The 23,966-nt window shown below is 39.7% G+C and overlaps 1 protein-coding gene across 1 annotated transcript in view; it reads left to right on the top strand.

The window, feature by feature from the left end:
- Positions 1-23,966, top strand: part of IIL1 (isopropyl malate isomerase large subunit 1) — a 173,204-nt gene that overhangs the window by 128,889 nt on the left and 20,349 nt on the right. Inside the window, exons 13-14 of the mRNA XM_089460207.1 lie at positions 11,905-11,952; positions 12,050-12,208. Of these exons, the coding sequence (XP_089316333.1) occupies positions 11,905-11,952; positions 12,050-12,208 (207 nt within the window). The remainder of the gene's footprint in view (positions 1-11,904; positions 11,953-12,049; positions 12,209-23,966) is intronic.

The following is a 23,966-nucleotide window of genomic DNA, read 5'->3' as shown; positions in this document are numbered from 1 at the left end:
TGATGTTTGGAGGAACACTTCCTGGATTTAGATGAATAGCATGATCATGATCACGAATAGGTGGGAGACTTTTGGGAGTCTCAAATACCTTGGAATGATTGTCCAAGACTTTTTGGAGATCTGGAGAAATAGATGATTCCAATGTGGAAACATCTAGCGAACATAATTGTGCAATTACACTTCTTTGTTCATTTTTTAGAAGTTTTGTCATACTGTTAGAGCTGATTATCTTTCCCGGTTTCCCTGCAATACCCCTTAATTCAACTTCTTTCCACAGAAAATTTCATGAAAAGTTCTTGAAAATTAAAAGCTATTATACCCAAGGACTGTAGCCATTGGACTTCTAGTACAACATCAACACCTCCCATTGGAATGGAAAGCATTGGGCTAGTCAATACATATTCTCCGATGGATAGCTTGATATTATGGCACTTTCTAGAGCAATTTATTGTTCCTCCATTTGCAACCATCACTTGACACTCTGGTGCTGGATATAAGAAGCAATTCAATTCTTTTGCTACCTTACAATGAATAAAATTGTAGGTACTTCCTGAATCAATCAACACTATTACCTTTTTCTTCTTGATTTGTCCTTCTATCTTGATGGTTTGAGGAGTGGTAATTCCTGCCAATGCATTACAAGATATGGTCGGATTCATTTCTTCTTTATCCAGGCTTTGTTTCTGGAGTATATCCTCTTCTTTTGACCTTTCTTGCTCATTTTCTTCTTTTTCTTCACAATCTATGTAGAATAATTTCTTCTCAGCACACTTATGACCTTTAGTGTATTTGCTATTACAACTGTAACAAAGCCCTTTTGCTATTTTTTCTTCCAATTGTTGTGGTGTCAACCTTATAGGTTGTGGAAGACTAGGGGCAACAACACTTTCATCTTTATAGTTGTGAGTGGTATGCTTCCTGGTTGCCATAATTTTGCTTTCCATCTTTCTTGCTAACCTGAATGCCTTCTCTAATGAATCAGGTTCCCAAAGGCGAACATCATGTTGGATATTATCCTTTAAAGTCCCTATGAACACATCAATCCTATGCTCCTCTGGAATATTTTTTACCCTTATGTTCAATTTTTGGAACTCCTCAATGTGCTCCATTATTGAACCCTTTTGCTTGAGACTTATCAATTGGCTAAAAAATGTGTTGCTTTTTGTATCCTCATAATGTGCTATCAATTCTTCCGTAAAAATTGCCCAAGTGATAATTTGTTTACGAGAGCAAAGCCATTGATACCATACAAACTGATTTGGTTCCAAATATAAAGTTGCAATACGTACTTTTTGTGTGTTTTGCACATTATTGAGATAAAAAATTGCTTCATCTGTAATATCCATGTTGCGAGATCCTTGCCATCAAACTTCCTCATATCGATTTTTGGAATGTGGTGGATCTTCGATCCAATATTAGAGTCTATGGAATCATGATTAACATTTCTTTTGTTCTCATCATGATTTTTCTTTACTACCCTTTCACCATTAGTGACCATTTCTTGTAGCAACGTATTCATATTTATCTTCAATTCTTCTATCTTATCATCCATGCCATCAATTTTAGCGTCCATGCCATTCATCTTAGCTTCCATGCCATCCATCTTAGCTTCTACGCCTTTCTTTAAACAATCCATCTTAGCTTCTACACCTTTCTTTAAACCATCCATCTTAGCTTCTACATCTTTCCTTAAACCATCCATCTTAGATTCTGTTGCTTTTTGTGCAAGTGACACTTGTTGCACTTGGTCTCGTAATTTTGATATATCATGTTGCATTTCTTTTTCTTCTTCATAAGTCATGCTAGAGCTTTTAGGTTGCTTACTAGGTGTTTGCATTTTCTTTCCTCGGGGCATCAATTACCGATTCAAACTAATTTTTCAAACCAACCTTATGCAAAAATTTAAAAAAAACTATACACCTTTTTTCACTTTGTAGAAGCTTGATATTGAATTTGATGTATCTCTGGAATTTCAGATCATTCAGTTCTGAAATCGCAACCTGTAATAGCTCTCTATGTTCTCTTTCCAATGCCACCAGTCTGATCAAAGTTGGATTCTCCAAGGAAGAGTTATGCACAATCTCCCAAGATGACCTGATTATAGACTAGTTCAGTAGAGCGAACTTGTACGACGTGCCACGAGTCACTGTTTTGACCTTTGGATCTGAAAAAGATATACAAGAAACTACAGTCTGTCCTCTTTCTGTACCTTCTTATGAAATTTCAATCCGATGCTCAGAGAGAAAGTTATGACGATTTTCCCCAGGTCACTTGTTTGGAATGTAATTCAGGAGTCTGCAAAAAGACCAACTTCCTCAAATCATATCTCCGCAAATATAGCGCAAAAAGCTCTGAAATTTGGACCCGAGATTCAGCGCGATTTCTTCTCAAATGGTTTTTTTTTTTAGCTTCTAAAACGTCGCAGAAAAGAAAGTTATAGCGAAAATGCCACGATGACTTGTTTGGAGCAGTGAAACCCTAGAATCCAAAGTTCTGATACCAAATGTTATGAAACCAGCTCACAAAAAGATAGAAAAGAGAGATCCACGCCTTAGAATTCAGCCTCTTCGAGGGGGCAACCTCCTTTACATTACATAAATGAGCAATTCTTGGATGATTCAAATGACAAAACCTCCTTTCTATATATAGGATTCTAAGGAGTCACAGTATAACCCAGCCGATCTAACAATAATAATATAAAGCCACAAAAATAACAATAGAGGAATTCTATAGGGCACAGTAATAACAATATGGGGGCAATAGGGACACAACAATATTAATAAGGGATACAACTACAATAGTAATGGGGTAATCACTAGTATTATAGAGACCCAACATGGAGACTCGGTGACAGAGTATCTTAATGCATTTAACACTGTGGTAAGTCAGTTATCGTCTGTTGATATCAAAATTTCAGATGAAGATAAGTGCATTAGTTTGTTGTGTTCTCTACCAGATTCGTGGGATAGTTTGGTTATTGCTATAGGTAGACATGCAACTGCCTTGCAGTTTGATGAAATAGTCTCATCCTTGCTGACGGAGGAGATAAGATGGAAAAATATGGAAAGCCAGAATGGTGATGCCTTGTCTGTACGAGAACGGTCCCAGGATAGAAACAAAAATAAGTCGAGTGGAAGATCTAAATCTAGAGGGAGATCTAAATCTCCAGGAAAACCTGTAAAGGTGGTGTGCTAGAAATGCGAAAAGGAAGGGCACTACAAAAGGGACTGTAAATCTCTTGACAAAGGAAAGGGATCTGATGATGCTCCTTCTGTAGAGGCGAAAACCACTTCAGATGAAGGTGGGGATGTGTACTTGGCTTCTTCAAGTACACATGTAGATCATGAGACATGGTTGATTGACTCAGATGCATCCTTTCACTTCACTCCTCATAGAGAGTGGTTCTGTGAGTATGAGAAATACGATGGTAGTGATGTTTTCTTAGGGGATGATAGGAAGGCTAGAATCGTTGGTCGCGGAAAGTAAAGTTGAAGTTGCAAGGTGGAAGGGTTAGAACACTTTCGGGTGTTCTACATATTCTTGCATTGGCCATAAATCTAATTTCTGTAAGCAAGTTGGATGATGCAGGTGTAAAAATAGTGTTCGAGAAGGATACCTGCAAGATGGTTCGGGGAGCACTGGTATTGATGCGGGGAGTTTGGATTGGAACTCTATACAAGCTGCAAGGTAACACTCTTGTTGATGGGTGCAACAGTTTTGTGGTTCTTGAAAGTGGAGCAAAAAATCTAGTGGTCTCTGGAGAGAAGACCATGCTGTGGCATCAAAGGCTTGGACATATTGAAGAGAAGGGCCTTCGAATACTTCATGGTAGAGGTATGGTAGAAGGTATGAGTAATAGCTCTTTGGATTTTGATTTCTGTGAAAATTGTGTATATGGGAAGCAGAATCAGGTGAGTTTCCCCTCTAGTGGTAAGAGGGCGAAACAGATATTAGAGCTTGTGCATAGTGATGTGTTTGGACCTGTGAAGGTTCCATCACGAGGTAAGTCTGTGTACTATGTATCATTTATAGATGGCTTCTCAAGGAATACATGGATATATTTCCTTAAGAAGAAATCTGAAGTCTTTGATAGGTTTAAAGAATTTAAGGCTCTGATGGAAAACTAGACAGAGAAGAAGATAAAGGTGCTGAGGAGAGATAATGGTCGAGAGTTTTGTAGTAAGGAATTTGAAGAATTCTATAAGAAGTGTGGTATAGCACGGCAGATGACTACTTCATATACACTTCAGCAAAATGGAGTTGCAGAAAGAATGAACAAGACGTTGATGGAAAGGGCAAGAAGCATACTTAGTGGTGCTGGGTTAGGACAAGAATTTTGGGCAGAGGCGGTGGAGACGGCATGTTACCTGGTCAATAGATCACCTTCATCAGCGTTGGAGGATAAGACTCCACAAGAGGTATGGACTGGTAAGAAACCCTCTCTTTCACATCTGAGGGTATTTGGACGTGATGCATATGTACATGTTCCAAAGGAGAAACGAACCAAGTTGGATAGTAAATTTGAAAAGTGCATTTTTATTGGGTATAAGGATGGTTTAAAGGGTTATAAGCTTTGGAACCCAGTAACAAGGAAGGTTGTGTACAGCTGAGATGTGGTGTTCAGAGAGGTGAAAGATGTTATTAAACATGAAGTCCAACCAAAGGAACCTGAGAAGATAGAGTTTGAGCTAAAGGAGGAAGAATCAGACTCTACAGCAGAGGAGGAATCAAAAGATGAAGAGCCACAAACTCTAGGTGTGAGAAGATCAGTTCGAGAAAGAAGACAACCAAAAAGGTATAGTCCATCTGCTTTTTGTTCAAGTTTTGCTTTATCTATTACTGATGATGATCCCAAAATTGTGAAGGAAGTAGTGGATTCAGAGGATGGAAAACTCTGGAAAGAGGTCATGGTTGATGAAATGGTATCTTTGCACAAAAAAAGGCTTGGGATCTGGTGGAGTTGCTAGCTGAAAGGAAACCCATTGGCATCAAATGGGTGTTCAAGAAAAAGACAAATGCAGAAGGAAAGGTGAAGAAATACAAAGCTCGGTTGGTAGCAAAAGGTTATTCCCAGGTTTCGGGAATTGATTTTGGTGATATTTTTTTCCTGTTGCCAAGGTAACTTCTATTAGATTACTTTTATTTGTTGCTTCTGCTTTTGATTTTGAGGTAGCACTGATGGATATGAAGACAACATTTCTTCACGGGGATCTGGAAGAGGAAATCTACATGAAGCAACCTGAAGGCTTTGTGGTGATGGGTAAGAAAGAACTGGTATGCAAGTTAAAGAAGTCGTTGTATGGGTTAAAACAGTCACCAAGGATGTGGTATCAGAAATTTGATATATTTATATGGGGACTTGGCTCCACCAGAAGCAAAGTAGATCACTGTGTGTATTTTAAATTAATTAATAACTGTGTTTTTTATTTGGTCTTGTATGTGGATGATATGTTGCTGGTTGGAAATGACAAATAAATTATCCAGGATTTGAAGACCCAATTGTCCTCCAAATTCGACATGAAAGATCTTGGTGCTGCAAACTATATTCTGGGCATGGAAATTAAAAGAGATCGGGCAAAGAGAAAGCTCTAGTTAAACCAGAGAAAGTATGTCGAGACAATATTGCAGAGATTTAATATGTAGGATAGTAAACTTCTGAAGGTTTTTATTCCTGTAGGTGTAAAGTTATCTGCTGAACAGTGTCCCAAGACACAAGAAGAGGAAGAGGACATGTCCCGTGTTCCATATGCAAGCGCAGTCGATAGCCTGATGTATGCAATGGTCTGTGCTAGACTAGACATTGCACATGCAGTGGGAGTATTGAGCAGGTTCATGTCAAAACCAGGAAAGGAGCTTTGGACAGCAGTGAAGCGGGTTTTCAGGTATTTGCCTGGCACTAGTGATTATGGTTTGTGCTACCAAGGATGTGGTATCAGAAATTTGATACATTTATATGGGGACTTGGCTTTAGTAGAAGCAAAGCAGATCACTGTGTGTATTTTAAATTAATTAATGACTGTGTTATTTATTTGGTCTTGTATGTGGATAATATGGTGCTGGTTGGAAATGACAAAGAAATTATCCAGGATTTGAAGACCCAATTGTCCTCCAAATTCGACATGGAAGATCTTGGTGCTGCAAATTATATTTTGGGCATGGAAATTAAAAGAGATCGAGCAAAGAGGAAGCTCTAGTTATTCAGAGGAAGTATGTCGAGACAATATTGCAGAGATTTAATATGTAGGATAGTAAACTGGTGAACTTCCTATTCCTGTAGGTGTAAAGTTATCTGTTGAACAATGTCCCAAGACACAAGAAGAGGAAGAGGACATGTCCCATGTTCCATATGCAAGTGTAGTCGATAGCCTGATGTATGCAATGGTCTGTACTAGACTAGACATTGCACATGTAGTGGGATTATTGAGCAGGTTTATGTCAAAACTAGGAAAGGAGCTTTAGACAACAGTAAAATGAGTTTTCAGGTATTTGCATGGCACTAGTGATTATGGTTTGTGCCACCAAGGAAGACCAGGATTGGACAGAGTGTTAGATATTCGTGGCTTTGTTGATGTAGATTGGGCTGGAGATCTGGATTAAAGAAGATCTACAAATGGATATGTGTTTAACCTATTTGTAGGTGCAGTTATTTGGATGAATAAGAAACAATCTGTAGTGGCACTATCAACTACAAAGACAAAATACATGGCAGCCACTCATGCAAGCAAGGAAGAAGCTTGGTTGCAGAGATTGTGTTCAAGTATGGGGTTGATACAGGAAGCTATAAGGATAGATTTTGACAGCCAAAGTGCAATTTTCTTGGCAAAAAACTCTGCATATCATTCAAAGACAAAGCACATTGATGTTCAGTATCACTTTGTGAGGGATATGATAGAAGACCAAAAGGTGTTGCTGGTAAAGGTGGACACTTTGAAGAGTACTGCAGATGCATTGACAAAATCTGTGAGCTCTGAGAAGTTCTCTTGGTGTAGAGAAACAATGGGCATTGCAGGGTTGGATAAATGACTAAGCTCTCTTGTGGCCCCCTGTGGAAAGAAAACAAGAAGTGGGAGAATGTTGGGTTGTGTTATATTCTTTCCACGACTAGCCCACGTAGTTAACCTGGGGGTTAGAGGGGGGGAAGAGCCCCCTGTTGCACCGATTGCGTAGCGAGGGGTACACAGGGGGTTTGAGGGGTGCAGGTAACCCCACTCTATGGGGTCCAGGGCAGCGCCCTGGAAAATTTTGGTTTTGGAACCTATGTTAGGTTGGGCAGACCCACCTATGGTTTTGTGCATGATTTTCGCACATGTTTTTGGACGTGATGGTTTTCGGTCCATTGTATTGGATGCTTCGACATGTATAAATATGTATTATAACATTGAAAGGAAAATAATGAAAAATCAAGCTGGTAGTCCCGGTTTTGGGATGCAGGGGAAAATCTCTGTGTATATGTGTTATGCTCTTGCATTGTTTATGTGTTTTAGAATTCGTACGCAGGTAATTTTTGTACAGGGTTAAAACCTATAGTCAAATCAAGAGATATCTTCCATCCATGATAGTCAGATTTATCATGGAGCTTGTCTTCAGCCGGAAGTAGGATGAGGAACCCATTGAGTCTTTTGTCCTTGTCCAACTGTCGTTGGTGATTGCTCTTTCACTCTTGCTTGGGTTTTGTCTTCACCTCAACTCTGATACCATGTTAATTTTAGGCAACAATGGTATGTTCTATGCTTTAGAGCAATTTTACTTCAATTTCTTTATGATTTATCAATTTTAGTTTAGCAATCACATAAACATGTAAGTAAAATGATAATAGAACATAAACATAGACAGTAGAAGACAAGCCAAGACAAGAGGACGCAAGATGTGGCACCAGCTAGGGACAAACCCCAATGTGGGGAACCCTTGATCAAATCTTCTTTTAGTCTTCAGTAGTTCAATAGCGAGAGATAATACAATTTACAAATTTTGATAATTTATAACAGCAGCAAAAGAGCCCTAACAAGAAAAGTCAATGCTGGTCAGCAGGGCAGATTTGACCCTCAAATATTCGGTCAACTTCGGCTTCCAAACAACAAGATGAAACAACCCTCAAAAGAGTCGAATTCTGCCCAGTCAAAGTCTGGTCAAATAGTCAACCTGTGGTCAAGCCTAACCACAGTGAATGCTGGTCAAAACTCCTTGATTTTCGTGCCCAGAATTGCGGCCTGCTTAAACAGAGATTCCTCACCCAAACCAAAGTCAAAACAGGTCAACACATTAGGTCAACGCAGTTAAACAACCTCCTAGTAGCTCGGTCAATGCAACAAACAAAAGCCCTAGTTCACACGTGTGGAGAGAGAGAAGACTGCCTCGGATAGTGTATCCAATCACAAGAGGAGAGAGAGATATGTGTGATGAGATGATGGTAAAAAATGACTTGAGGTCTCCTTTTTATATTCAACGTTGAGGATGAATTGGGGGGTTGTGTGCCTGTTTTGCTTGCTAGCCGACCTTGACAATTTGTTCATAATATAAATAAATTCATATCTTCATTTGTACATGTCAGAATTGGATGATCTTTAGATCAATCCTACACTTCTCCGAGAGCAGAATCCAATAAAAATATTAGATGTCATAAATAAGATGACCCATGTGGAGTTTGGCCCTAGTTACCAATTTTAACAAAAAACTATCTCCCTAGCTAAGAGGGAGTGTTGAAGAAGAATGTAGCTATGTTGGAGATTTCTAAAATAGCATTGTATAATATTTGTGATCCGTCCAACGTTTCGGATGGTAACTCCATCCATCACTAGGGACCAAAGAGAGCCTTGTGAGTAAACAAGTGTTGGAGAGTCTACTAATAGGAGAAAATGAACTGTGTATCCGTTGGATTAACGATAAAAAAATATAAAAGATAATAATTATAAAATATTTGACCAAAATCACTTTTGACAATTAAAAAGAATTAGATAAAATAAATGATTAAATTAATAATTAGCACTTATTAATTTTGAAAAATTAACAATATTTATTGATTGAGAAAGATTTAAGAGAATTAGGTATGAAATAATTAAAATAAGAATTAAAATTTTTAAATTAAGAATTAGTTAATAAAGGGGGGTTAGCATAAAATTAAATTTAATAATTAAATAACAAATTAGTTGAATTTGACCAAATTTTAAATGAAATATATATATTTTTTAAAATGAATGGGAATGAGAATTAATAAATTAAAAAGATTTTTTTACTTTTTTAGTTAAAATTTAATAGTCAAAGATAACTAGTGAAATAAAGAGACTTAAGAATTAAAGCAAGAATTGTACATAAAAAATTCAAAAAAAGATTAATAGAAATTAAGAATTAATTAAACTTTGTTAATTATATATATATATATATATATATATATATATATATATATATATATATATATTTGTTATTAATTAGATAAAAATAAGAATTAAGAATTTTTAAGATGACCGAAAATGATTAAAACAATAATAACTAAAAGAAAAGAAAGGATCATAAGTGAAAGAGGGCAATAAGAGGCACCCGGGAGGGGGATAAGGTAATCCAGGTAGGGTCAAGAGTCAATGGGTGAGATGGTGGATGACGGGTTTCCAGGATTGGCTAAGCCTGTAACTGTTCTCCCTATTAAAGTCATTAGGGTTCTTCTTGATTTCAAGGGCTTCTCGAATAATATGAGAGTTGTAGAATGGTACAGAGGCTAGGATTTTTGATTTATTGAATAAATTAAGTGCTTGGAGTTATATGAGTGTTCTGGGATGGCAGACTTTCAAAGACAGTTATGGTTGGTGTCAGCTATGTGCTCCTTGAGGCGGGCTTTTAAAGGACGACCAGTGTGGCCAATATAAGATTTATTGCAAGAACAAGGAATTTGATAAACCCCTAATCCTAGCATGGGATCTGATATGTCTTTGGCCAATCAGAATAATTTCTTGAGGGTTTTATGGGGTTTAAATATGGTTTTTATGTTTTTCTTAGCCAAAATCTTAGCAATAAGATTAGTGGTCCCTTTAATGTATGGGAGGGTGACTTGGCCACAAGAGGGAGAGGGGTCCGAATTTTTGGATCTAGGGTTAGCAACAGACTGGAAAGCTTTAAAGATCTGAGTAGAGGAATAGCCATTGGCTTTGAAAGCCTTGACCAGATGGGATTTTTCCGCTGAAAGAAACTGGGGAGCAGAGATTTTTAAAGCTCTGGAGATGAGGGTTTTGAGAACACTAGGCTTTGGGATGGGTGGTGATGAGAAAGGGCATGGAGATAACGGTCAGTGTGAGTCCTTTTTCTATAGACTTGATGCGAGAGGGAGCCATTGGGGAGGTGGCTAACGAGGACATCTAAGAATGGAAGGAGCCATTGGGAAGCGGGTATCCGAAATTTGTGGAAGGTGGAATGTCAATTGGAATACTCCCTGTCATATGCTTCCCACACAATTTGCAACTCAAATTTGATCCATCAAATCCCTCATCGGGTTCACCAAATTCCCACATAAGGTCCAAATGCCTTGGCATGTTTGTTGAGTTGTTAATGTAAGATTGAACCTAGGGCACAAGAAGAAACTAAAACAATAAAATTAACAATCAGAATTTTCAATTTTTGACAATAAAAAACTCTTTACACTCAATGAAATAATAATGGAAAAAAAATACGCACTCAAACCCAAGCAAAAATCATGGAAAAAATATGGGTGACTGAAACCCAAGGCAAAACAAGAAGAAAACAAAAAAATAAGGTGGAATTTGATGCCCATACCTGGAATTCACGACCTGCTGAAGAAACTCTGTCCAAAATCATTTTTTTTTTGCTTGGGATCCTCAATAACCTCGGTTTTCTCCTCTTTCTCCCTTGTAGAATTGTTCTCCTCCTTAGCTCTCTCACTTGCCCTCTGTTTGCAAAATGAAATGAAAAACCACATCAAAAACTTTATTAAGTCGCTGTTTTGCACACTGACAATTTTTTCAGGTTGACTTGCGATTTTTTCAGGTTGACTATAAGTTGTTTTTGTATGAGAAGAAATGTTTGTCTCTTTGCTTTAATACTTGTTGAAATCGCAAGAGAACAACAAGATTGAACCAAACATCCAACTCAATCTCTGTATAAATAAATGAGAAAGCAACACTAAACAAGTGTATCAGGGCTGTCCAAAAGATGCTTTGGAGAGAGAAAAACACATCAATAGAAGAAGAGAATGCCAAAGAGATAGTGCCTAAGGTTTATTCACTTGTCCAAAAAGAATGATGCCTGGCCAGCTGAAGAATGATCCCATGATCATGCAAGATAACATTACAAATGAATGTTGGAGTTGTTTATTTATACACAACTCAGGTAAGATCTTTTCCCAAGAGGCGTTATGGGCCCAATAAGTAGTTTGTACTCCCCAATAGGGTTTTTGAGCCCTCAGCCTAGATTATTAAAGTTGACTAGGTTGGTCTCAACTATAACCTAGTAATATAATGCATGATTACAATAATGCCCAGCCATTTACATTAATGACACAACGAGAGTTTGACCATTACTGAATGTGAGGAATACACCATTCTCAACAATACCGTTCTTTATTGTTATGCAATGTAATAGTGTATGTGGTTCGCAACTTGTTATCAGTTATGGGCTTTGGGGTTGGCATTATTTGAAAGAATAATTGTCTGCAGGGAGTTTTTCCCTAATTTTGACCATGCCTAATTCATAGAACATTCTCTCATTATGCATGTGTATACACATACAAATGTGACATTAGCCATATTTGAAATTCAAATCGTTATTGTAGAATGTGGTTGGGCTCATGATTGGGTATTTACTATTTACCAAGGTTGATCTATTTATATGGTTGTTCCTCTTATAGGACCCCTTGTGTCCTCTTCTTTTCACATTTTTGCTGATAATTGTCTTTTTATGTATCAGGGACAAAAAGTTGAAGTACCAACATTTTTGGTGCCTGCCACTCAAAAGGTTGCTTGCACTTCCATGAGTGATTTTTTTAATGTTCTTTTGTGGTGGTATTTGATTGGCGCTACACTAAATATTTACTTTGGCACTTGACATATAGGTTTGGATGGATCTCTATACTCTTCCTGTACCGGGTGGTAATGGCAAGACATGTGCTCAGATTTTTGAGGAAGCAGGTTGTGATACTCCAGCAAGTCCTAATTGTGGAGCTTGTCTAGGGGGTCCTCGAGATACATATGCTCGTATGAATGTACCTCAGGTCTGTGATCTGCTTGCTGGGCTAATGAAGTCCTATGGATGCTAATATCCCTAGATTCTTTTTTTAATCTTTTTTTTTTTTTTTAAATGGAGATATTTCCATAGCATATAAAATTGAAGAAGTAAAAAAGAATAACATGTCTATATGGTATGGAGCTGAAATTCAGAGAAAAGTGATTTTGTCACTGGTAACTCTCTAGATATATTCAGAGGAAAGTTGTATAAGAAAGGGAAAGAAAGATAGGCTAACGAAAGTTTTCTGTAAACTAAATGTAATTCAACTATTATGCACACACCTTTTTACGAAAATTGAAATGTGTTATTTGCAATTAAGTTGACAAATGTCATGTGCAGTATTGGAAGAACTCAATCTAATGTCTATTTTCTGAAATTTTAGTCGAAAACCTTAGTTTGTTTCTGTTGTCTTATCTCTTATAGGTGAGTTCCATCTCTGTGCATTATGTGGGTTCTAGCAGCATAATTGTGTTGTTCAGAATGGTGTTAGTAAATTACTAAATAGTAAACCTTTGGGTAACCAGTCCAGCCTAAGTGATATATGATATACTGCGTGTGAGTCTGGTCTGTGTGGTTCCATATGGTCTTTGCGCATGGCAGTCATGGTACCAAGCATTACATCACATACATGATACGCATTAACTGTGCAGTGGATAGACTAATGAAAAATCAACTGGTCACAGTGGCTTCACAAACTAATGATATTATGAGGTTGCAAGGAAGAGTTATTAGATCATTTTGCCTCAGTGCTAAGGTTAAATTTAACCTTCGCTCTAGAGCCCAACTTGATAATCTTTTTGGCCTGTAATATCTCTCTGGCTGGAAAAGCTGTTGTCAAATAAGCTGGGCATTTGAACCAAACCTATAGATGTCCATTCAGGTTTTTCAGTGAGCTTGTTTATTGTTGATTTTTGGTAGCTATGGTCAGTATCAACATTCGTTTACTTGAATGCTTGCGCTTACAGGTATCCAAGAGAAAATCTGATCTGACATTCCTTAAACGCTGTAGGGATTTCCTTTATCTCTAGACTTCTCCTTTTCTATACCCTTGTTGGATCAGATTCTCTTCACCTAATCATCTTGATAATGAACCACATTGGATGGTTCGAAACACATTGACAATTATTATTTTTATGTGATGGATTTGGAAGACAGATATCTAAAGAAATTAAAATTATTAATTTTGAGCTCATGTAGGGTCCAAAGAACAGGTTCGCCCGACCAGTTGAATGAGTGCGACCCTTTGTGAAAACCCACTTGATTTGACCTCCTCATTTGGCATCACTTCAGATGAACACAAAAAATATCTATTCACAAAAAATATCTAAATAATTCTACTCACAGAAACTCACATTCAGATATTTTAACCCTATACGAAAGGGAAACTGCTACCAATGTTTGCTTACTTGAATGCTTGCGCTTACAGGTATCCAAGAGAAAATCTGATCTGACATTTATTAAATGCTGTAGGGATTTCCTTTATCTCTCAGACTTCTCCCTTTTTATACTCTTGTTGGATCAGATTCTCTTCATCTAATCGTCCTGATAATGAGCCACATTGGATGGTTCGAAATGCGTCGACAATTATTATTTTTATGCTAAGTCACCTGACACGGGGATTCGGGACACGTAGGATTCGGGATTCGTGGTGTCGGATTCGGGACACGCTGACCCCCCGGAACAGGACACGTTATATATTATTTTATTAAAATATATATATATAATATATATTTAAAAATATATATATATATATATATATATATATTAAAAATTAGATATTATCATATTTCTTACACAAATTTTAATTAATGATACAAATTTATTGATTTCAAACATAGATCTTCATCTATAGCTATTAGCATGTAGAATACATACAAAATTCAAATAAATGTCAGTGGTACTGGTCACATAAATGATAATTCTATTAAAAATTTAAATCATGATTCATAATTCATAACTGGAAGACAACTTACAACTACAAGATAGTAAGATAAACACACTGACAACTGTAGTTTTCTCATTAAGTCATCAAATCAAAATGTGTTACATAGGTAGTGTTGGTGCAATGCCAATGGCAAATAGAAATAGAAAATATAAAACAACTACAGGTATACAAGCCTCAAGGCATCAATCAGCATCAGAATCAGCATCACTGTCCCCATCATCATGGTCCCCATTGCTCTCCTCTACATCCTCCTCCTCCCCTGTATCCATAGTCGCCTTTGCATCTGCTGGTATGGAGGCTGACCCCTCTAAGTCATCAAATCTAACAGGCTCTAGCACTGGATCATTGAGATCCATGTTGGCCAATGCCAACTCAACAATGGTGTCCAGACCCATATCATCAGGAACAGTGTTACTTGGGAGCGGGAGCGAAAGCGGGGAGCGGGAGCGAAAATGGGAGCGGGAGTGACATATTCAGAAGCTCTTGGTTTGGTGCTCTTGATTAAATACGAGTTCCATACCCTAATACATGATAAAATTCAATGGAAACATTGCAAACCCCCAATCCTAAAATCCTGAAAAACTGATAAGTCTGCTGGATTTTGAATGAAATCTAAAATTCTACTTTCTCCATATGAAATCCAATGAGGCTGGAACCACTCTCAAACATCCTGAGTCATTTCATGGTAATGTTAAAAATTTAAGTAAAAGGATGAAAATGAAGATTAAGGAGAATGTCACTTTTACTTTAAGAATTTAACATTACCATGAATAGCATATCAATACTAGGGCCTAGACTTGATTATGAAGCTGCCAAAATGCTCTACTCCTTGCTGCAACAGCACAAATCACTTACCAAATGAAAATATTAATGAGCAAACATGCCCTTTTCATACCCGCGCTGAGCTTAGCGAGTCCTAGAAACCGGACACGTGTCCTAAAATCGCGACACGCCCTCGGACACGACGTGTCCTGTGATTTGGACACGAATCCAGACCGAATCGTGTCAGATTCGCCGGATTCGGGATTCGCAGGGGGTTTAGGACGAATCCGGTTTCCTAGTTTTTATGTGATGGATCTGGAAAACAGATATCCAAAGAAATTAAAATTATTAATTTTGAGCTCATGTAGGGTCCAAAGAACAGGTTTGCCTGACCAGTGGAATGAGTGCGACCCTTTGTCAAAACCCACTTGATTTGACCTCCTCATTTGGCATCACTTCAGATGAACACAAAAAATATCTATTCTTTTGTTCGCACGTGCTTGAGAGAGAGGCGTTCTTCTGAAGTTTGACTGAGCACTTTTGGACTCTGTTTGACCAGCGTTGAGTGAGTCTTCTTCTAATCTGTTTGACTGAGTTCTGGGCAAAGTTTGACTGAGATCTTCAGGCATTGCTTGATCGAGTTGCTCACTACTGTTTAACCGAATATGTGACAAGTTTGACCAATATTTTCTGGGCAGTCTGTTTGACTGCAGTTGACTGAGATTTTTATCTGTTGACCGAGCAAATTTTGGGCAGCTTTGGCTGCAGTTTGAATGAGTCTTTGGGCAGCAGTTTGGCTGAAATTTTGGGCAGCAGTAGGAGGCCAAAATTCGGCCTGTTTGACTCAGGGTTGACCAAATTTATGAGCAACTGCAGGTGGTCGAATTTAGGCGAGTTTGACTAGTGCTAGTTTGTTGGTCTAGTTTGACTAAATTTGACTTGGAAAAATCAGATTGTACTTTTGCTGAACTGAACTTTTTCTGCTAGAAAAGATTGCTGGGTTTTTTCTTGAGTTTGAGGTTCCCAGGTGAAATTTTTTGGTGCCTACTATGCATGGATTTTCCACTGTGATCTTTACTGTTTTTGTTGCATCTACTGTTGAATTTTTCCAAGTGTAATTGCTTAATGATATTTTCAAATATGCTAAATCATTGGAAGTAATTATTAGTGGTAGAAAATTGTGCTTGTCTATATTAGAACTAGAAAATCAACATGGTATCAAAACTTTGGTGAAGAAAGGCCAATAAGCTCACCCTTTAAAGACACCTATTCTGCAATGATTTGTGACCAGACCTTTGATGAGATGGCTCCCTCTATCAAGCTTGAAAATAGGCTAGAAGGTGCAACATGTAAAAATTTCTGTTTTCCCACCCCGGTTTTCAGTTTCTCCTTATTTCTCCCATGTAGTTAAATGCCCATTCCCATAACCATACATTTAACAGACTGAAAAAATAAATATTGCTGAAAACACAAATTCTGGAAATTTTTCAGAATGCTGGAAATTGCAGAATTAAAAATCAGCAATTAAAAAACAGCCATTAAAACACATTAAAACACTGATATTTTTGGTCAACTTGACCCTGGAAAAACCCCCTACAACTCTTGGGGAAAACCAGTTTGAGAGCTCTTCTTTATTTCTGAAATTTGTCTTTTTACAGTGAGAATTATTCAGCAAAAATCAGCAAGTAAATTTACAACTTATCTCCTTTCCCGTGCCTCACAGCAATTTGGAAATTACAGCAAACAGGACAGCAATAAATGCTGTACGACCTCCGTTTTGTGTGCAGAAAAATCAGCAAACTGCTCCTCGATTTTTGTGCAAAAATCTGCCTTTCACTATGTGCTGAATTAGCTGTACAAATCTGCTCAACTGCTGCCTTGGAATGTGTGCCAAGCTGCTGTCTCCTTCTCCTTCCTGCTCAGAAATCTCTCTTGCTCTCTTGCTCTCCTTCTCCCAATCTGCTCATGAAAGAATGAATGACCTTTTCCTCCTTTTCCTCCTTTAATATAACTCCAAGTGACTTTTGGGTGATCCAAGTGACTTTTGGGTGATCTCTAAATCCAATGGCTGAAATAGATTTAGATCAATGGTTGAGATTAAATGCTCATTTAAATCTCACTTTCTATTTTTTAATTCACCCCACTTTAATAAAGACCCACTTAGTCATTTATTTCCAAAGTCACTTTTCCTTTCTAATTTTTCATTGACTTTATAAAAGTCACTTTAAAATTAGACTTAATAACTTTATCACTTAAAGTCATTTTTAAATTAGATTTAACTTTATAAAATTATAAAGTCACTTTAGGAGAAAAATTAAATTCTTTTGGACACTTTTCCCTAGGCCAAAGATCAAAGCCTAAGGGAACCACCTGTCCTCCGGTACCAAATTTCAACACTCCCTCTTACCGAGGAAGGTGTTCCTCACCACACCCATCTTGTCTCTGAAGTAGACATGCTTGCCCCGTGGTAAGGCTTTGGTAAGGATATCTGCAACCTGCTCATCAGTGGAAATATACTCAAGCTTCACAGCTCCCTTCTGAACATAGTCTCTGATGAAATGATATCTGATCCCGATATGCTTTGACCTGTCATGAAATACTGGATTCTCCGTGAGTTTAATGCAACTCTGATTATCACAGTAAATCACTGAAGGTCTCAACGGCTGACCAAATAAGCCAAACAACATCTTGCGAAGCCAGATAGCCTCACAACTAGCTAGACTGGCTGCCATATACTCTGCTTCCGCTGAACTCAGTGCTACTGACTGCTGCTTCCGGCTGAACCATGACACTACTGCTGAACCCAACCCAAAACAACACCCTGAAGTGCTCTTCCTATCAGAAGCACAACCTGCCCAATCAGAATCAGTGTATCCTGCCAATCTCACTCCATCTCCCTGCCTGTAGTCCAGACCATAATCCACTGTCCCCTGCAAGTACCGCAAAATGTGTTTTGCAGCCACCCAGTGAACCTTCCTAGGCTCACACATAAACTGACTCATTGTGTTGACTGCAAAACAAATATCTGGTCTAGTGTTGACCAAATACATCAAGGAACCAATCAGCTGCCTGTACAATGTGGGATCCACCAACTCGGAATCCGAAGCATGAAGCTTCTTCCAGTTGGTGATCATCGGTGTCGACATGGGTCTACAATCCTCCATGTGGAATCTGCTAAGGATGTCCACAATATACTTCCCCTGCCCCAGGAAGAAATGCCCCTCCTCCTGCCACACCTCCAAACCCAAAAAGTAATGCATCAAGCCGATGTCCTTCATCTCAAACTCCGCCGCAAGATCTCTCTTGCAGTGCTCTATGAGTCTCTCTGCACCTGTAATGATCAAGTCATCCACATACAGCACCAGAATGAGAGGCTCCTCACCAATCACAATAAAGTAAAGGTTCGGATCTGCCTCACTCTTTGTGAAACCCATCCCCTGCAAGTATGCATCTATCCTGGAGTACCAAGCTCTGGGAGCTTGCTTCAGGCCATAAAGGGCCTTCTTCAATCTGCACACATGGGACTCCTTCCCATGCACCTCAAAGCCCTGTGGCTGCTCAATGTACACCTCCTCCTGTATGAAGCCATTGAGAAATGCGGTCTTCACATCCATCTGGTGGATCTTCCAACCCATCTCTGCTGCTATCGATATAATGGAGCGGATCGAAGTATATCGAGCCACGGGAGCGAAGGTCTCCTCATAATCAACTCCCTCTACCTGGGAGAACCCTCTAGCCACAAACCTCGCTTTGAATTTCTCAATGCTGCCATCTGCAGCATGCTTTACCTTGTAAAGCCATCTGGAAGTAACCACGGATTTGCCCTCAGGCCTCGGCACCACCTCCCAAACATCATTCTTCATGATAGAAGAATACTCCTCCTGCATGGCCTCTCTCCAGACCTGCTGGCTAGCTGCCTCCTCATAGCTAGAAGGCTCAGAGTCAAGGATGCTGGTAACCATCGCCATATAACTACAAAACCTCTCAGGTGGTCTACTCTCTCTGACCGGCCTCTTCGGCTCAGCAACAGATGTGGCATCTCTCAAGGTGTCCTGAAGCCACTTGGGCTTCCTCTTCCCTGAGCGCACTTCTTCCACCGGAGAATGAAACTCCTCCTCCTCATCATCATCAGTAGCCTGAACTTCTGACTGTCTGTCTACTGTCCTCCTGCCTGCACCTGAACCTGTAGAAGCTGAGGTACCGTGTGAACTGTCCATCAGTGGACTCCCTAGTGAACTGCTCTGTGAACTGCTCTGCATGCTGCCCGGAGCACCACCCCTCTGGCTCGATGAGCCACTGCTCACTGATGGACCTGACATCCTCATAGATGTACCTCCGGATCCTCCTGATCCCTGCCCACTGGATCCTTGCGACTGACTCAACTGCTGCTGAGGGTCTGGCTGATCCAGATACTCTAACTCCCGTGACCTCCTAAAGGCCCTGTCCTCCTCGAACTTCACATCCCGTCTGACAACAACTCTCCTCTGTGCAGGAATGTAAATCCGAAAGGCCTTTGAGGTCTCACTGTAGCCCACAAAGATACCCTTCTCTGCGGTGGGCTCTAGTTTGGTCCTCTTCTCTTTGGGTATATAGGAGTATGTAATGCATCCAAAGATGTGAAGATGACCAATATCAGGCTTCTTCCCAGAGAAAGCCTCCTCCGGAGTCATGTGCCCCAAAGCACGATGCGGACTCCTGTTCTGCAAGTAAACAGCTGTGTTGCAGGCCTCTGCCCACAAGAACAATGGCAACCCCTGATCATGTATCATGGCTTTGGCAGCCTCTATGATGGATCTGTTCTTCCTCTCCGCAACCCCGTTCTGCTGGGGGTTGTAAGGAACAGTGAACTCCCTCCTAATGCCTGCCTCCGCACAATAGTCAACAAACTCTCCAAGGGTGTACTCTCCTCCATTGTCCGACCTCAAGGACTTGATCTTTCGACCTGTCTGAGTCTCCACAAGAGCTCTGAACTCCTGAAACCGCTTGAAGACCTCACTCTTGGTCTTCAAAAAATAAATCCAGGTCCTCCTGGAGTGATCATCAATGAATAAAACATAGTACTCATATCCACTCAAGGAAACATGAGACATCCGACCGCTCACATCGGAATGAATCAAATCAAGTATCCCCGTCGCTCTGCTGTCACTGCTGGGAAAAGGGGATTTGGCAAACTTGCCCATCGCACAACCTCTGCAAGTATCAAAGTGATCAGTACTGAAATCTGGCACACCTGTAGTGATCTCCCGCAATGTCCTCAAGGCTCCATGATACATATGTCCCATCCTGCGGTGCCAAATCTCACACAGCTCAGAATTGCTAGCTCTGTTGTCGGTACTACTGCTCAATGCCAAAAGGGGCTGAAATGCAAACTTGTACACCTTTGCATGGCGTACACCTATCACTCTAGCTGAATCAGCTGGAGCGCCCCTGGGATACATCAACACTTGTCCTCCCCTGAACAGTACCTCATATCCTCTGTCCTCCAAAGCTGAGACGGATATGAGGTTCTTCCTCATCCCTGGCACATAAAGAACCTCTGACACTTTCAAGGGAGGTTTGGACTCCCTCTGAAATGTCACTGTCCCCACCCTGACTGCTCTAACAACTCTGTCATCACCGAGTACTACCTCAATATCAATACCACTCTCTGAAAGCTCTGAGAAGTACTCACGGACTCCTGTCATGTGACGTGAAGCCCCACTGTCCACATACCAGATACCTGTAGATGCTCCGCTAATCGAGGGAAAAGCATGCTCCCTCTGAACCTGTTTGGCAGGTGATCCTGCACTAGAGGACTCACATGTAGTGAACGCAAACTCTCGGTCAAAACGACCAACAAAGTCCTCAATCTCTGCTGAAGCTGCCACGTCCTGGTTCTTCCCCTTCTTCTTCTTCTTCTTCTCCGGACACACAACTGCATAGTGTCCCATCTTTTGACAATTCCAACACTTCACCTTGGAATAGTCCTTCTGTGTGTTCCCCTGTTTACCTTTACCTTTGCCTTTGCCTCCACCACCGCTTGTGGAAGCCTGCTTCTTCCCTTTGCCTTTCTTGCCTCCTGCCACCAGTGCTACGTCCTCATCCTGCTCAACTGGCTTGGCTGCCCCAAGTTGCCCTTTCCTGATCTCTGTCTGAATACAATCATCCCAAAACCTCTCCCATGTGGGAAGGGTCTCACGTGCACAAACCCCATCAGCAAAGTTCAACCATGAACGGGGGAGGCCATTCACTGCAATCCGCACCAACTCAGTGGGTGGAATGGCCTCTCCAATCGCTGCCAACTCATCTCTCACATTAGTAATCTTTGTGAGATATCCAGCTGCACTATCATTACCCATCTTAATGTTCTTTAGCTTCTCCTTCAGGACCATCTTCCGGTTCTCATTGGTACTCTGGTAGAGATTGGACAATGCTGTCCACATCTCATGGGCATTGCTCTTTCCTCTCACATGAGGAATGCAATGGTCTTTGATTCCGTCTAGAATCAGCCTCTTACCCTTATTGTTCTTCTTTTTATACTCAGCCAACTGAGTAACATCAGTGGGCACAACAACAGGGTTCTGTGCGGTATGCACCATGATATCCCAGACTTCTGCCTCCTCAAAGATACTCTGCATTCTCTCCTTCCAAACGCTGTAATTTGTATGCCCATCCAACCTATCCTCCACCCTCAATCCCAATGACATCCTGCTGTCCTAAAACTGAAAAATAGCACTGTTGTAGTAAAGATAAAACTGCTGTTTATGAAAAAATCAGCTTGCTGGAATTTTCTGAGTGAAAAATCAGCAACTGCAATTTTTCCTTTTGCTGTCCCAAACTGCCCTTCAGCACTCAAGCTCTGATACCATGTAAAAATTTCTGTTTTCCCACCCCGGTTTTCAGTTTCTCCTTATTTCTCCCATGTAGTTAAATGCCCATTCCCATAACCATACATTTAACAGACTGAAAAAATAAATATTGCTGAAAACACAAATTCTGGAAATTTTTCAGAATGCTGGAAATTGCAGAATTAAAAATCAGCAATTAAAAAACAGCCATTAAAACACATTAAAACACTGATATTTTTGGTCAACTTGACCCTGGAAAAACCCCCTACAACTCTTGGGGAAAACCAGTTTGAGAGCTCTTCTTTATTTCTGAAATTTGTCTTTTTACAGTGAGAATTATTCAGCAAAAATCAGCAAGTAAATTTACAACTTATCTCCTTTCCCGTGCCTCACAGCAATTTGGAAATTACAGCAAACAGGACAGCAATAAATGCTGTACGACCTCCGTTTTGTGTGCAGAAAAATCAGCAAACTGCTCCTCGATTTTTGTGCAAAAATCTGCCTTTCACTATGTGCTGAATTAGCTGTACAAATCTGCTCAACTGCTGCCTTGGAATGTGTGCCAAGCTGCTGTCTCCTTCTCCTTCCTGCTCAGAAATCTCTCTTGCTCTCTTGCTCTCCTTCTCCCAATCTGCTCATGAAAGAATGAATGACCTTTTCCTCCTTTTCCTCCTTTAATATAACTCCAAGTGACTTTTGGGTGATCCAAGTGACTTTTGGGTGATCTCTAAATCCAATGGCTGAAATAGATTTAGATCAATGGTTGAGATTAAATGCTCATTTAAATCTCACTTTCTATTTTTTAATTCACCCCACTTTAATAAAGACCCACTTAGTCATTTATTTCCAAAGTCACTTTTCCTTTCTAATTTTTCATTGACTTTATAAAAGTCACTTTAAAATTAGACTTAATAACTTTATCACTTAAAGTCATTTTTAAATTAGATTTAACTTTATAAAATTATAAAGTCACTTTAGGAGAAAAATTAAATTCTTTTGGACACTTTTCCCTAGGCCAAAGATCAAAGCCTAAGGGAACCACCTGTCCTCCGGTACCAAATTTCAACACAACAAATTTTAGGGCTTGGAAGACCAGAATAAATCTCATTCTTGAGGAAAACGATGTCATGGAATATGTGGAAGGCAAGGTTATTGAACCTCAGGATGCTGAGGGAAAGGCCAAACACAAGAAGACTGGAATTAAGACCAAGAGGATTCTTGTTGAATCCATCAAAGACCATTTGATTCCATTTGTTTTTGGAATGAAGACTTCAAAGTGTTGAAGAATCTAGGGCAATTAGAGTTAATGAGATTCTTCTTTCATGATAACTATTTGTGAGGTATGTTAACTTTTCTTCTTAGCGCAATTTTTATTTGTTATTATTAGAGCGTGTCTTCTTTAGTTCATCAAATAACTACCAAAACAAAGAGACAAGAACACAAGATGTTGGCTTTCAGCGAGGGCCAAAACCTCTCACTCTTTGAGAGGAAAACCTGCACAAAATTATTCTTATAGAGATTCCAAATGACAAATACCAAGACCATGACCCTTGACCTATTAAGCCACTCCAAGACCAAGACACCAATCCTCTTCTTTGTCAATGCTAAGTTCATCATCATTGTTGCACCATTGAGGCCATCACTACTGCACCACTTCATTACTGCTGCAACATCTTTGCTGTACCTTCACCGAGGTCTTCATCAACTAGATCTCCATATTGAGATATGTATAGAAGAGCTGCATTTTGATTCACCGAGATCATGACTGTCTCATCATAGCTGTTCCTTCACCGAGATCATAACCATGTTAGGATCATGACTGCACCTTGACCGAGAATGTAACTGTGTTCATCATGATTGCACTGAGATCTTCACCGAGAATGTGACTATGTTCACTGAGATCTTACTTGTCATGGCTATGCCGAGAATACATCACTGTGGAATTACTGAGCTCCTTCTTAACTGAGACTGTGAGAGTATGCTGAGAGTGTGTACCCCTGTAATACCTATCCAAAAACCACAGGGATCCTTCTCCTAACCGAGACACTGTACTACTTCTTCATCCGAGATTCCTGTAGTCCTAAACTTCACTGAGATTTCAGAGATATGTCGAGGTTCTGTCCTCATCTGATGTTGTAGAGACTTGCTCGAAATTTCTTGACTGTAATTCTGAACTTACATGCCTATTTATAGTGGTTTGACCCACATAT

This window comes from Pinus tabuliformis, chromosome 7 (genome assembly GCF_031772625.1).
Source record: "Pinus tabuliformis cultivar Carrire ecotype Pingquan chromosome 7, CPIR1, whole genome shotgun sequence".
Taxonomy (NCBI): domain Eukaryota; kingdom Viridiplantae; phylum Streptophyta; class Pinopsida; order Pinales; family Pinaceae; genus Pinus; species Pinus tabuliformis.
The sequence above is the reverse complement of the archived record's forward strand: the minus strand, read 5'-3'. Positions and strand labels throughout refer to the sequence as shown.